Raw genomic sequence first — 12,055 nt, forward strand, 5'->3', positions numbered from 1 at the left:
CATCACTGTACGTATAATGCCTGTGCTGTGACATCACTGTACGTATAATGCCTGTGCTGTGACATCACTGTACGTATAATGCCTGTGCTGTGACATCACTGTACGTATAATGCCTGTGCTGTGACATCACTGTACGTATAATGCCTGTGCTGTGACATCACTGTACGTATAATGCCTGTGCTGTGACATCACTGTACGTATAATGCCTGTGCTGTGACATCACTGTACGTATAATGCCTGTGCTGTGACATCACTGTACGTATAATGCCTGTGCTGTGACATCACTGTACGTATAATGCCTGTGCTGTGCATCACTGTACGTATAATGCCTGTGCTGTGGCATCACTGTACGTATAATGCCTGTGCTGTGGCATCACTGTACGTATAATGCCTGTGCTGTGGCATCACTGTACGTATAATGCCTGTGCTGTGACATCACTGTACGTATAATGCCTGTGCTGTGACATCACTGTACGTATAATGCCTGTGCTGTGGCATCACTGTACGTATAATGCCTGTGCTGTGGCATCACTGTACGTATAATGCCTGTGCTGTGGCATCACTGTACGTATAATGCCTGTGCTGTGGCATCACTGTACGTATAATGCCTGTGCTGTGGCATCACTGTACGTATAATGCCTGTGCTGTGGCATCACTGTACGTATAATGCCTGTGCTGTGGCATCACTGTACGTATAATGCCCTGTGCTGTGGCATCACTGTACGTATAATGCCTGTGCTGTGGCATCACTGTACGTATAATGCCTGTGCTGTGGCATCACTGTACGTATAATGCCTGTGCTGTGGCATCACTGTACGTATAATGCCTGTGCTGTGGCATCACTGTACGTATAATGCCTGTGCTGTGGCATCACTGTACGTATAATGCCTGTGCTGTGGCATCACTGTACGTATAATGCCTGTGCTGTGGCATCACTGTACGTATAATGCCTGTGCTGTGGCATCACTGTACGTATAATGCCTGTGCTGTGGCATCACTGTACGTATAATGCCTGTGCTGTGGCATCACTGTACGTATAATGCCTGTGCTGTGGCATCACTGTACGTATAATGCCTGTGCTGTGGCATCACTGTACGTATAATGCCTGTGCTGTGGCATCACTGTACGTATAATGCCTGTGCTGTGGCATCACTGTACGTATAATGCCTGTGCTGTGGCATCACTGTACGTATAATGCCTGTGCTGTGGCATCACTGTACGTATAATGCCTGTGCTGTGGCATCACTGTACGTATAATGCCTGTGCTGTGGCATCACTGTACGTATAATGCCTGTGCTGTGGCATCACTGTACGTATAATGCCTGTGCTGTGGCATCACTGTACGTATAATGCCTGTGCTGTGGCATCACTGTACGTATAATGCCTGTGCTGTGGCATCACTGTACGTATAATGCCTGTGCTGTGGCATCACTGTACGTATAATGCCTGTGCTGTGGCATCACTGTACGTATAATGCCTGTGCTGTGGCATCACTGTACGTATAATGCCTGTGCTGTGGCATCACTGTACGTATAATGCCTGTGCTGTGGCATCACTGTACGTATAATGCCTGTGCTGTGGCATCACTGTACGTATAATGCCTGTGCTGTGGCATCACTGTACGTATAATGCCTGTGCTGTGGCATCACTGTACGTATAATGCCTGTGCTGTGGCATCACTGTACGTATAATGCCTGTGCTGTGGCATCACTGTACGTATAATGCCTGTGCTGTGGCATCACTGTACGTATAATGCCTGTGCTGTGGCATCACTGTACGTATAATGCCTGTGCTGTGGCATCACTGTACGTATAATGCCTGTGCTGTGGCATCACTGTACGTATAATGCCTGTGCTGTGGCATCACTGTACGTATAATGCCTGTGCTGTGGCATCACTGTACGTATAATGCCTGTGCTGTGGCATCACTGTACGTATAATGCCTGTGCTGTGGCATCACTGTACGTATAATGCCTGTGCTGTGGCATCACTGTACGTATAATGCCTGTGCTGTGGCATCACTGTACGTATAATGCCTGTGCTGTGGCATCACTGTACGTATAATGCCTGTGCTGTGGCATCACTGTACGTATAATGCCTGTGCTGTGGCATCACTGTACGTATAATGCCTGTGCTGTGGCATCACTGTACGTATAATGCCTGTGCTGTGGCATCACTGTACGTATAATGCCTGTGCTGTGGCATCACTGTACGTATAATGCCTGTGCTGTGGCATCACTGTACGTATAATGCCTGTGCTGTGGCATCACTGTACGTATAATGCCTGTGCTGTGGCATCACTGTACGTATAATGCCTGTGCTGTGGCATCACTGTACGTATAATGCCTGTGCTGTGGCATCACTGTACGTATAATGCCTGTGCTGTGGCATCACTGTACGTATAATGCCTGTGCTGTGGCATCACTGTACGTATAATGCCTGTGCTGTGGCATCACTGTACGTATAATGCCTGTGCTGTGGCATCACTGTACGTATAATGCCTGTGCTGTGGCATCACTGTACGTATAATGCCTGTGCTGTGGCATCACTGTACGTATAATGCCTGTGCTGTGGCATCACTGTACGTATAATGCCTGTGCTGTGGCATCACTGTACGTATAATGCCTGTGCTGTGGCATCACTGTACGTATAATGCCTGTGCTGTGGCATCACTGTACGTATAATGCCTGTGCTGTGGCATCACTGTACGTATAATGCCTGTGCTGTGACATCACTGTACGTATAATGCCTGTGCTGTGACATCACTGTACGTATAATGCCTGTGCTGTGACATCACTGTACGTATAATGCCTGTGCTGTGACATCACTGTACGTATAATGCCTGTGCTGTGACATCACTGTACGTATAATGCCTGTGCTGTGACATCACTGTACGTATAATGCCTGTGCTGTGACATCACTGTACGTATAATGCCTGTGCTGTGACATCACTGTACGTATAATGCCTGTGCTGTGACATCACTGTACGTATAATGCCTGTGCTGTGACATCACTGTACGTATAATGCCTGTGCTGTGACATCACTGTATGTATAATGCCTGTGCTGTGACATCACTGTATGTATAATGCCTGTGCTGTGACATCACTGTATGTATAATGCCTCTGCTGTGACATCACTGTATGTATAATGCCTGTGCTGTGACATCACTGTATGTATAATGCCTGTGCTGTGACATCACTGTATGTATAATGCCTGTGCTGTGACATCACTGTATGTATAATGCCTGTGCTGTGACATCACTGTATGTATAATGCCTGTGCTGTGACATCACTGTATGTATAATGCCTGTGCTGTGACATCACTGTATGTATAATGCCTGTGCTGTGACATCACTGTATGTATAATGCCTGTGCTGTGACATCACTGTATGTATAATTCCTGTGACATCACTGTATGTATAATTCCTGTGCCATCACTGTATGTATAATTCCTGTGCCATCACTGTATGTATAATTCCTGTGCTGTGACATCACTGTATGTATAATGCCTGTGCTGTGACATCACTGTATAATTCCTGTGCTGTGACATCACTGTATGTATAATTCCTGTACTGTGACATCACTGTATGTATAATTCCTGTGCTGTGACATCACTGTATAATTCCTGTGCTGTGACATCACTGTATGTATAATTCCTGTGCTGTGACATCACTGTATAATCCCTGTGCTGTGACATCACTGTATAATCCCTGTGCTGTGACATCACTGTATAATCCCTGTGCTGTGACATCACTGTATAATTCCTGTGCTGTGACATCACTGTATAATTCCTGTACTGTGACATCACTGTATAATTCCTGTACTGTGACATCACTGTTTGTATAATCCCTGTGCTGTGACATCACTGTTTGTATAATTCCTGTGCTGTGACATCACTGTATGTATAATCCCTGTGCTGTGACATCACTGTATGTATAATCCCTGTGCTGTGACATCACTGTATGTATAATTCCTGTGCTGTGACATCACTGTTTGTATAATTCCTGTGCTGTGACATCACTGTATGTATAATTCCTGTGCTGTGACATCACTGTATGTATAATTCCTGTGCTGTGACATCACTGTTTGTATAATTCCTGTGCTGTGACATCACTGTATAATTCCTGTGCTGTAAAATATTATAATTCTTTAGTAGACTGAATTGTTGTGATCTTAAACTCGGCATCTGTCTGGATGCTTGCGGTAAATGACACAGTGAAGATAACTGCAGTCATACATACAGGTTCAGGTTTTGAGAAATTCACATTCCTGAATTGACGTTTAAAGCCACTAATGATCCAACTGGGCATCTTATTCCTAAGCATATAAAACATGTTGTTAATACAATTATTCCTTTGTTTTCATAATGTCATGCAAACCACTGAAGCATGCAACGTTAAAGCTTAAACTAACACAGCTAACCGAAATCACAGCAGCCCCCGAGAACAATAAATTTTCCTGTCTGTGAAAAGTTGGTGAAACTAGTTTAGAGAAGAGAATCTAGTTGGTATGGGCCAGGGCTATCACATTTCACTCAGCATGCTTGAAAATGACAGGTATAACACCACTAAATCACATAAAACTTTAAAGTACAGAACATACTCAAAAAGCTTAATACACAACATAAATAATGCTTATATTCATCCACATACAGACTGTACAGGAATCAGAATGCTGACACCGCAGGACGCTCAGGGCTAAGGAAGAACAACCTCATTTCTAATCCTGTGAAACTGAATCCGGAGCACAGGGGGTCCATAGCTGAGTCATTTGTACAATACAAAAGGAAGACATGATTTACATAATACACCATATCAGCTAGGACATGACATATAATACCTGCTTTAACACTGGTCCTTTAACTTCCAAGCTTTAAAACAAGCAAAGACATGGATGGAGGCCGAATAGTTAATGCTTTGTACTTAGGATAAGACCCATTCAATCATTTAGTAGACTGATTTTAGAAGTCTAAAAGAAAGTGTGGTAAACTGGACGGAGAGCCAATTTATAGCACTGGAAATCCCTAAAAAACATGGTCAGAAATTTCAGGGTGGTCAGAAAATCTGACACTTTCCACCATAGACACCACTAACTATCTTAAAAAATATATGACAAATTAAATGTTCCCTTTAAAATTGGAAAGTGCTGCAGATTATGTTGGTGCTATATAAATGTATGATCCTAATAAATAACTTGTATTTATAGTCTGCCAGTGGGACTCAAAGCACTTTTTACAGCACACACTCTGGTAATTAAAAATATATATTCGTGTTAGTTCTACCCAATATAACGATACCCATATTATTATTAATATCATTATTGTATAAAATTAAATGTTCTCTCTGGAGCCAGTGAGTGGAGTAATGGTGGTCTACAGGTAGTCTACATTACTCATGTTCTCTAAGGGTACGTTCACACGGGAGGATTTTTTTGTGGGTTTTCCGCTGCGTATTTGAAAGTGGTCGGGCTCTTCTCGGCTGTCCGCAGCAGATTTTCCATGGCAGAATTTACGCTGCCACGCAATTTCCACACAAGTTTTTTTTCTTGGCATTTTTTGGAAAACTGCCACTACAGTTTTCGAGCCAAAGTCAGAAATGTATTCAAAAGGAATAGGACATATAAAAGGACTTAAAGGGGTATTCTAGGAAAAATTTTTTTTTTTTATATCAACTGGCTCCAGAAAGTTAAACAGATTTGTAAATGACTTCTATTAAAAAATATTAATCCTTTCAATAATTATCAGCTGCTGAAGTTGAGTTGTTGTTTTCTATCTGGCAACAGTGCTCTCTGCTGACATCTCTGCTTGTCTCGGGAACTGCACAGAGTAGAAGAGGTTTGCTGTGGGGATTTGCTTCTAAACTGGGCTGTTCCCGAGACCCGTGTCATCAGAGAGCACAAAAAATAACAACTTCAGCAGCTTATAAGTACTGAAAGGATTAAGATTTTTTAAATAGAAGTAATTTACAAATCTGTTTAACTTTCTGGAGCCAGTTGATATATATATATATATATTATATATATATATATATATATATATAAATATATATATATAAAAGTTTTTTTTCCTGGATAACCCCTTTCTCCTCCCTTATGGATCCCCCCCAAAAAAAATATGCTGCTTTGGGTGGATACATTATAACAGATATATTGATATCTTGTATACCAGTGGTCTTCAACCTGTGGACCTCCAGATGTTGCAAAACTACAACTCCCAGTATGCCCGGACAGCCAACGGCTGTCCAGGCATGCTTGGAGTTGTAGTTTTGCAACATCTGGAGGTCCGCAGGTTGAAGACCACTGTTGTATACCTTCCCTTTGACACATTATAAGGTTAATGTATCAGCCCTCAAGTTTGACAATAGAGATGAGCGAACTTACAGTTAATTCGATTCGTCACGAACTTCTCGGCTCGGCAGTTGATGACTTTTCCTGCATAAATTAGTTCAGCTTTCCGGTGCCCCGGTGGGCTGGAAAAGGTGGATACAGTCCTAGGAAAGAGTCTCCTAGGAATGTATCCACCTTTTCCAGCCCACCGGAGCACCTGAAGGCTGAACTAATTTACGCAGGATAAGTCATCAACTGCCGAGCCGAGAAGTTTGTGACGAATCGAATTTACTGTAAGTTCGCTCATCTCGACATTTTGAAGTGAGGATTCTGGTATATAGATCTTATAATTTAAGTATATAGTTATACCTACTGTCAGTGCTCCATTCCCAGAATTCTCAGGCAATACTGCGATACTGAAACCATGAAGGGGAGGTTATAGATACCAAGATCACGTGTCTTTTTTCACTATTGGTCAACTCATAAAAGCACTGGAATCGCTTGAAAGGTAGGTGTGGGTCTATTTCATACATTACGATCTTGGTTGAATTAAAGTACAAAGATTGTAAAAAAGCAAACAGAGCTATGGCCAATGATATACACATAAATGTGATAGGATTTATCTATCTAATGCAGAGTTTCCCAACCAGGGTGCCTCCAGCTGTGGCCAAACTACAACTCCCAGCATGCCCAGACAGCCAGAGTTGTAGTTTGGCCACAGCTGGGGGCACCCTGGTTGGGAAACATTAATCCAATGTATCTATAAATCTATAAATCTATAAATGAAAAAGATTAAAATATTGCTACCGGATGTGGATTTACACTACTTCAAGAATGGGTAACATTGTATTCTTATACTGTTACATTTATGTGTTGCTTATTAAAGGGGTTCTCCACTGCCCTGTCCTCCGGAGCTCCGCCTGCAGCGTCCGGAAGTTTATTACTCCGGACACTGTGTGCGGGCTTCTGTGTTCGAGGCCGCCCCCTCGTGACGTCACGTCCGCCCCCTCAGTGAAAGTCTATGGGAAGCGGGCGTGATGTCACAAGGGGGCGGCCTCGAACACGGAAGCCCGCACACAGTGTCCGGAGTAATAAACTTCTGGACGCTGCAGGCGGAGCTCCGGAGGACAGGGCAGTGGAGAACCCCTTTAAATATTTAGTTATTTTTAACCATTGTTGGATGTACACTCTAGGACACTCATCATCTCCTGCCCTCCATGCCAGCTAGGATATCCCAAATAACATGAGTGCCCCCCTTACTGCTACAGAACACGTGTAAAAGATGCTAAGGCCCCTATCACACTACAGGTATCATCCTGTAAAAAACCTTCGATATTACTCCCGGAAAAAAGTCCTGAAAACGGCCGTCAAAAAATCCCATTCATGTCAATGGGATTTTTTGAACATCCTTTTGCATCAGGCATGTCCTTCTTTACTAATGTCAGTTATTAGAGATGAGCGAACTTACAGTAAATTCGATTCGTCACGAACTTCTCGGCTCGGCAGTTGATGACTTATCCTGCGTACATGAGTTCAGCTTTCAGGTGCTCCGGTGGGCTGGAAAAGGTGGATACAGTCCTAGGAAAGATTCTCCTGGGACTGTATCCACCTTTTTCAGCCCACCGGAGCACCTGAAAGCTGAACTCATGTACGCAGGATAAGTCATCAATTGCCGAGCCGAGAAGTTTGTGATGAATCGAATTTACTGTAAGTTCGCTCATCTCTATCAGTTATGTTTGCCGGCACAAAAGACCGTGCATGCACTAATTTTTGGTTCGGCAAAAAAAATTGTGAAAAACCGGACGTTAAAATTTAAGGCTACATTCACACTGCTGGCTGTCTCCGGCAGTGTGATGCCCGTCATTTTAGAATAGAGAAAAGCAGAAGAAAAAAATAGTGCTTGTGCCGTCTTTTTCTCTGTTTTTCCTCTCCAAAAATAACGGCTGCTATTGAATACAATGGGATCCATTGGGACCCGTTATTGGCCAGCAAAATACAAAAAAATATATAAAAAGAGGGAGTTTGACGGCCAAATTTGCCGGCAGTGTGAAAGGGGCCTTACATTGAAGTCTATGGGAACCGGATGTTAAAAAAAAAAAAAAATCATCAGTTTTTTTAACATCCGTTTTTTTGGACTGAGCATGCTTTACAAAAAAAGGGTTAAAAACCTGATTAAAAAAAAAACGGATGTACGGCTGGATTCCCCCTTCGTTTTTACATTACGGGTGCCAGATCCGGCTGGGGGAGGGACAAACCGGGCGCTCCCATACCCCAGCCGGACCAGCGCTGAAATCCATTTACTTTAATGAGCCGACCAGAGTCAAACGGTGACTCCGGTCGGCTCATTTTTGACCCGTATGCAGTTTCCTGACCGGACCTAAAACCGTAGTATGTTACGGTTTCAGGTCCGGTCAAAAATTAGCCGACTGGAGTCACCGTTTGACTCTGGTCGGCTCATTAAAGTAAATGGATTTCAGCGCTGGTCCGGCTGGGGTATGGGAGAGCCCAGTTTGCCCCTCCCCCAGCAGGATTTGGCACCCGTAATGTAAAAACGAAGTGTGAATGCAGCCTAACTGGTAATAACGGATCGGATGAATATCAGGTTTTTTAAGAAAAAAAAATCATTAAAAATAACAGATGATTCTCATCAGTTATCACCCGTTATTACCAGTTATTGCCTCTGTTTTATTTTTCATCCGTTATTGTAAAATAACATCAGTAAAAAAAAAAAGCAGGATGATACCTGTAGTGTGAAAGGGGCCTAATAAGCTTATATTGCAGTATTTCCCAACCAGTGTGCCTCCAGCTGTTTCAAAACTACAACTCCCAGCATGCCCGGACAGCCTTTGGCTGTCCGGGCATGCTGGAAGTTGTAGTTTTGCAACAGCTGGAGGCACAGTGGTTGGGAAACACTGTTCCAGTGACACAAACACAAGTGAATAACTAAACATGCAGAACTGGAGGTAGGTGTTCCTCATCCAGCAGACTCCAGAGTGTTGTGTGACACAGTGTATCCTGTCATCTTGTATCCACAACACACAATACAAACAACACCCACCATACCTAAATACTTGATGTCGAATCCTGGAGGGGGCTTGAGGGACCTCCTGACCCAGCCTTCCCTGAGGACCCCCAGGTGCTCCTCCTTGCCTCGGATCAGCAGGACATGCTCATCTATCCAGCCCAGGAAGAAAGTCTCCGAGATGGCAGCGGTCACCTTCTTGTTCCAGAAATGCTGCAGGTTCTCGGCTTTAAAGTCTGCAAAGATTTCATACCCCACATGGTGGAGCTTGTCCTCAGACAGCAGCAGCCTCTCTGAGGTGCCCCTCTGACTCAGGACCACCGCCAGGGAGTGGGGGGCAATCTGCAGGATGGACTCCATACTGTGAGGCATAGTGGGTGCAGGTGCCCGGGGGAACTTCTAGTCAGAGCCCTGCAGATGGTTAGTGCCAGTGCATAATCCCTGCAAACTCCTCACCAGCAAGAGGCAATGCTCCTCACCAACAAGACCCTGCTCGCCCGAATGCCGGCCATTCCCACACACAGCCAGTGCAAGGTGAGAGCAGCGCCCGGGAGCCGGCTGACAAGCCCCGGGTGGAATTTACAGGTGGGTAACAAATGTCTGATTTACTGGGAGATATAGACCCTCCCTCCTGGCTGACAGTTTACACTACAGCTGCTTACTGCTGCCCCCTGCCGGATGACATGCTGTACTGTACCCTCTCCCTGCCTTGCTGACAGCTGTCACTATTGGGAGAGAGTGGTGCAGTTGCCCATAGCAACCAACCAGATCGCTTCTTTCATTTTTAAACCCTTCAGGGTATGTTCACACTACGTAATTTCCGTGGTATGCCGCGAACGGAATTACGTGCTGTGAACATAAACATCAGTGTGAATGGGTCTTCCCGCGAGACCCGTTCACACTGCGGAATTCCGCCGCTGAAATTGTTCCGCGCTAAAGAAAGAACATGTTCACTCTTTGCGCGGAAGTCCGCGAAAACTGCATAGCCGCCAATGGTGACGGCGCAGTGGCGCGCGGTCCTACCGCCGAAGTATTGCGGCCGCCGCCGCCAGAATGGAATCCCCACTCGTGGAATTCAGTGAGCAGAGATTCCTTTCATTATCCATAGTGTGAACATACCCTCAAGGGGTACTCCGGTGGAAAACTTTTTTTTTTTTGTCAACTGGTGCCAGAAAGTTAAACAGATTTGTAAATTACTTCTTTAAAAAAAAAAAAAAAAATCTTAATCCTTCCAATACTTATTAGCTGCTGCTGAATACTACAGAGGAAATGATTTTCTTTTTGGAACACAGAGCTCATTGCTGACATCATGGCCACAGTGCTCTCTGCCGACACCTCTGTCCATTTTAAGAACCGTCCAGAGTAGGAGAAAATCCCCATAGAAAACATATGTTGCTATGGACAGTTCCTAAAACGGACAGAGGTGTCAGCAGAGAGCACTGTGGTCATGATGTCAGCAGAGAGCTCTGTGTTCCAAAAAGCAAAGAATTCCCTCTGTAGTCTTCAGCAACTAATAAGTACTGGAAGGATTAAGATTTTTTTTTTTAATAGAAGTCATTTACAAATTTGTTTAACTTTCTGGCACCAGTTGATTTAAAAAAAAAAAAAAAAGTTTTCCTCTGGAGTACCCCTTTAAGGACCAAGCGTTTTTCTGTTTTTGCACTTAAGTTTTTTTCCTCCTTACCTTTTAAAAATCATAACCCTTTCAATTTTGCACCTTAAAATCCATATGAGGGTTTATTTTTTGCGCTACCAATTCTACTTTGTAATGACATCAGTCATTTTACCCGAAAATCTATGGCGAAACGGAAAAAAAATCATTGTGCGACAAAATTGAGGAAAGAACACCATTTTGTAAATTTTGGTGGCTTCGTTTCTACCGAGTAAATTTTTTGGTAAAAATGTTTTGGTATCTTTTTTCTGTAGGTCCATATGATTAAAATGATACCCTACGTATATAGGTTTGATTTTGTCCTACTTCTGGAAAAAATCATAACTACATGCACGAAAATTTATACATTAAAAATTGTCCTTTTCTGACCCCTATTACTTTTTATTTTTCACGTACGGGGTGGTATGAGGGCTCATTTTTTGCGCCGTGATCTGGAGTTTTAATTGGTACAATTTTTGTTTTGATCTGAATTTTTTATTGCTTTTTATTCCTTTTTTTATGGTATAAAAAGTGACAGAAAATATGCAATTTTTTTTTTGCGCGTACGCCATTGATCGTGTGGTTTAATTAATGATTTATTTTTATAGTTCAGACATTTATGCACATGGTGATACCACATATGTTTATTTTTATTATGTTTATATATTTTTTATATGGAATTTGGGAAAAGGGGGGTGAATTAAACTTTTAATAAGGAAGAGGTTAATGTGTGTGTTTTTAAACTTTTTTTTTTTTTACACTTTTAGTCCCCTTAGTGGTCTTTTAGGAGGAATCATTTGATTCCTCATACAGATCAATGTGGTTCCATAGAACCCCATTGATCTGTGTGCTCTGTGCTCGATTGATAAAGCCTGGTCCTGCCAGATTTTATCATTCTGAACGCCGGAGTCGGCACAGGAGGAGAGGTAAGCCCTCAGGCTACCTCCACAGTGGATTGCCCCCACGTGATCCTGCTGCGGGGGGCGATCCACCCCACTCGACCACCATGGATGGGATAAAGGCACCTTTAGATGCCTCTGTCAACTTTGAGACTGTTTC

The 12,055-nt window shown here is 43.4% G+C and overlaps 1 protein-coding gene across 3 annotated transcripts in view; it reads right to left on the reverse strand.

The window, feature by feature from the left end:
- The window catches only part of STOX2 (storkhead box 2), a 259,571-nt gene extending 249,713 nt beyond the window's left edge, over window positions 1-9,858 (reverse strand). For all 3 annotated transcript variants that reach the window (XR_008889174.1, XR_008889175.1, XM_056560151.1), the window contains exon 1: window positions 9,387-9,858. Coding sequence is in view for 1 of the 3 variants with exons in the window: in XM_056560151.1 (XP_056416126.1) it covers window positions 9,387-9,717 (331 nt within the window). In the remaining 2 variants the exon portion in view is untranslated. The remainder of the gene's footprint in view (window positions 1-9,386) is intronic.
- Between the last annotated feature and the right edge of the window lie 2,197 nt (window positions 9,859-12,055).

Source organism: Hyla sarda, chromosome 1 (assembly GCF_029499605.1).
Source record: "Hyla sarda isolate aHylSar1 chromosome 1, aHylSar1.hap1, whole genome shotgun sequence".
NCBI classification, from domain to species: domain Eukaryota; kingdom Metazoa; phylum Chordata; class Amphibia; order Anura; family Hylidae; genus Hyla; species Hyla sarda.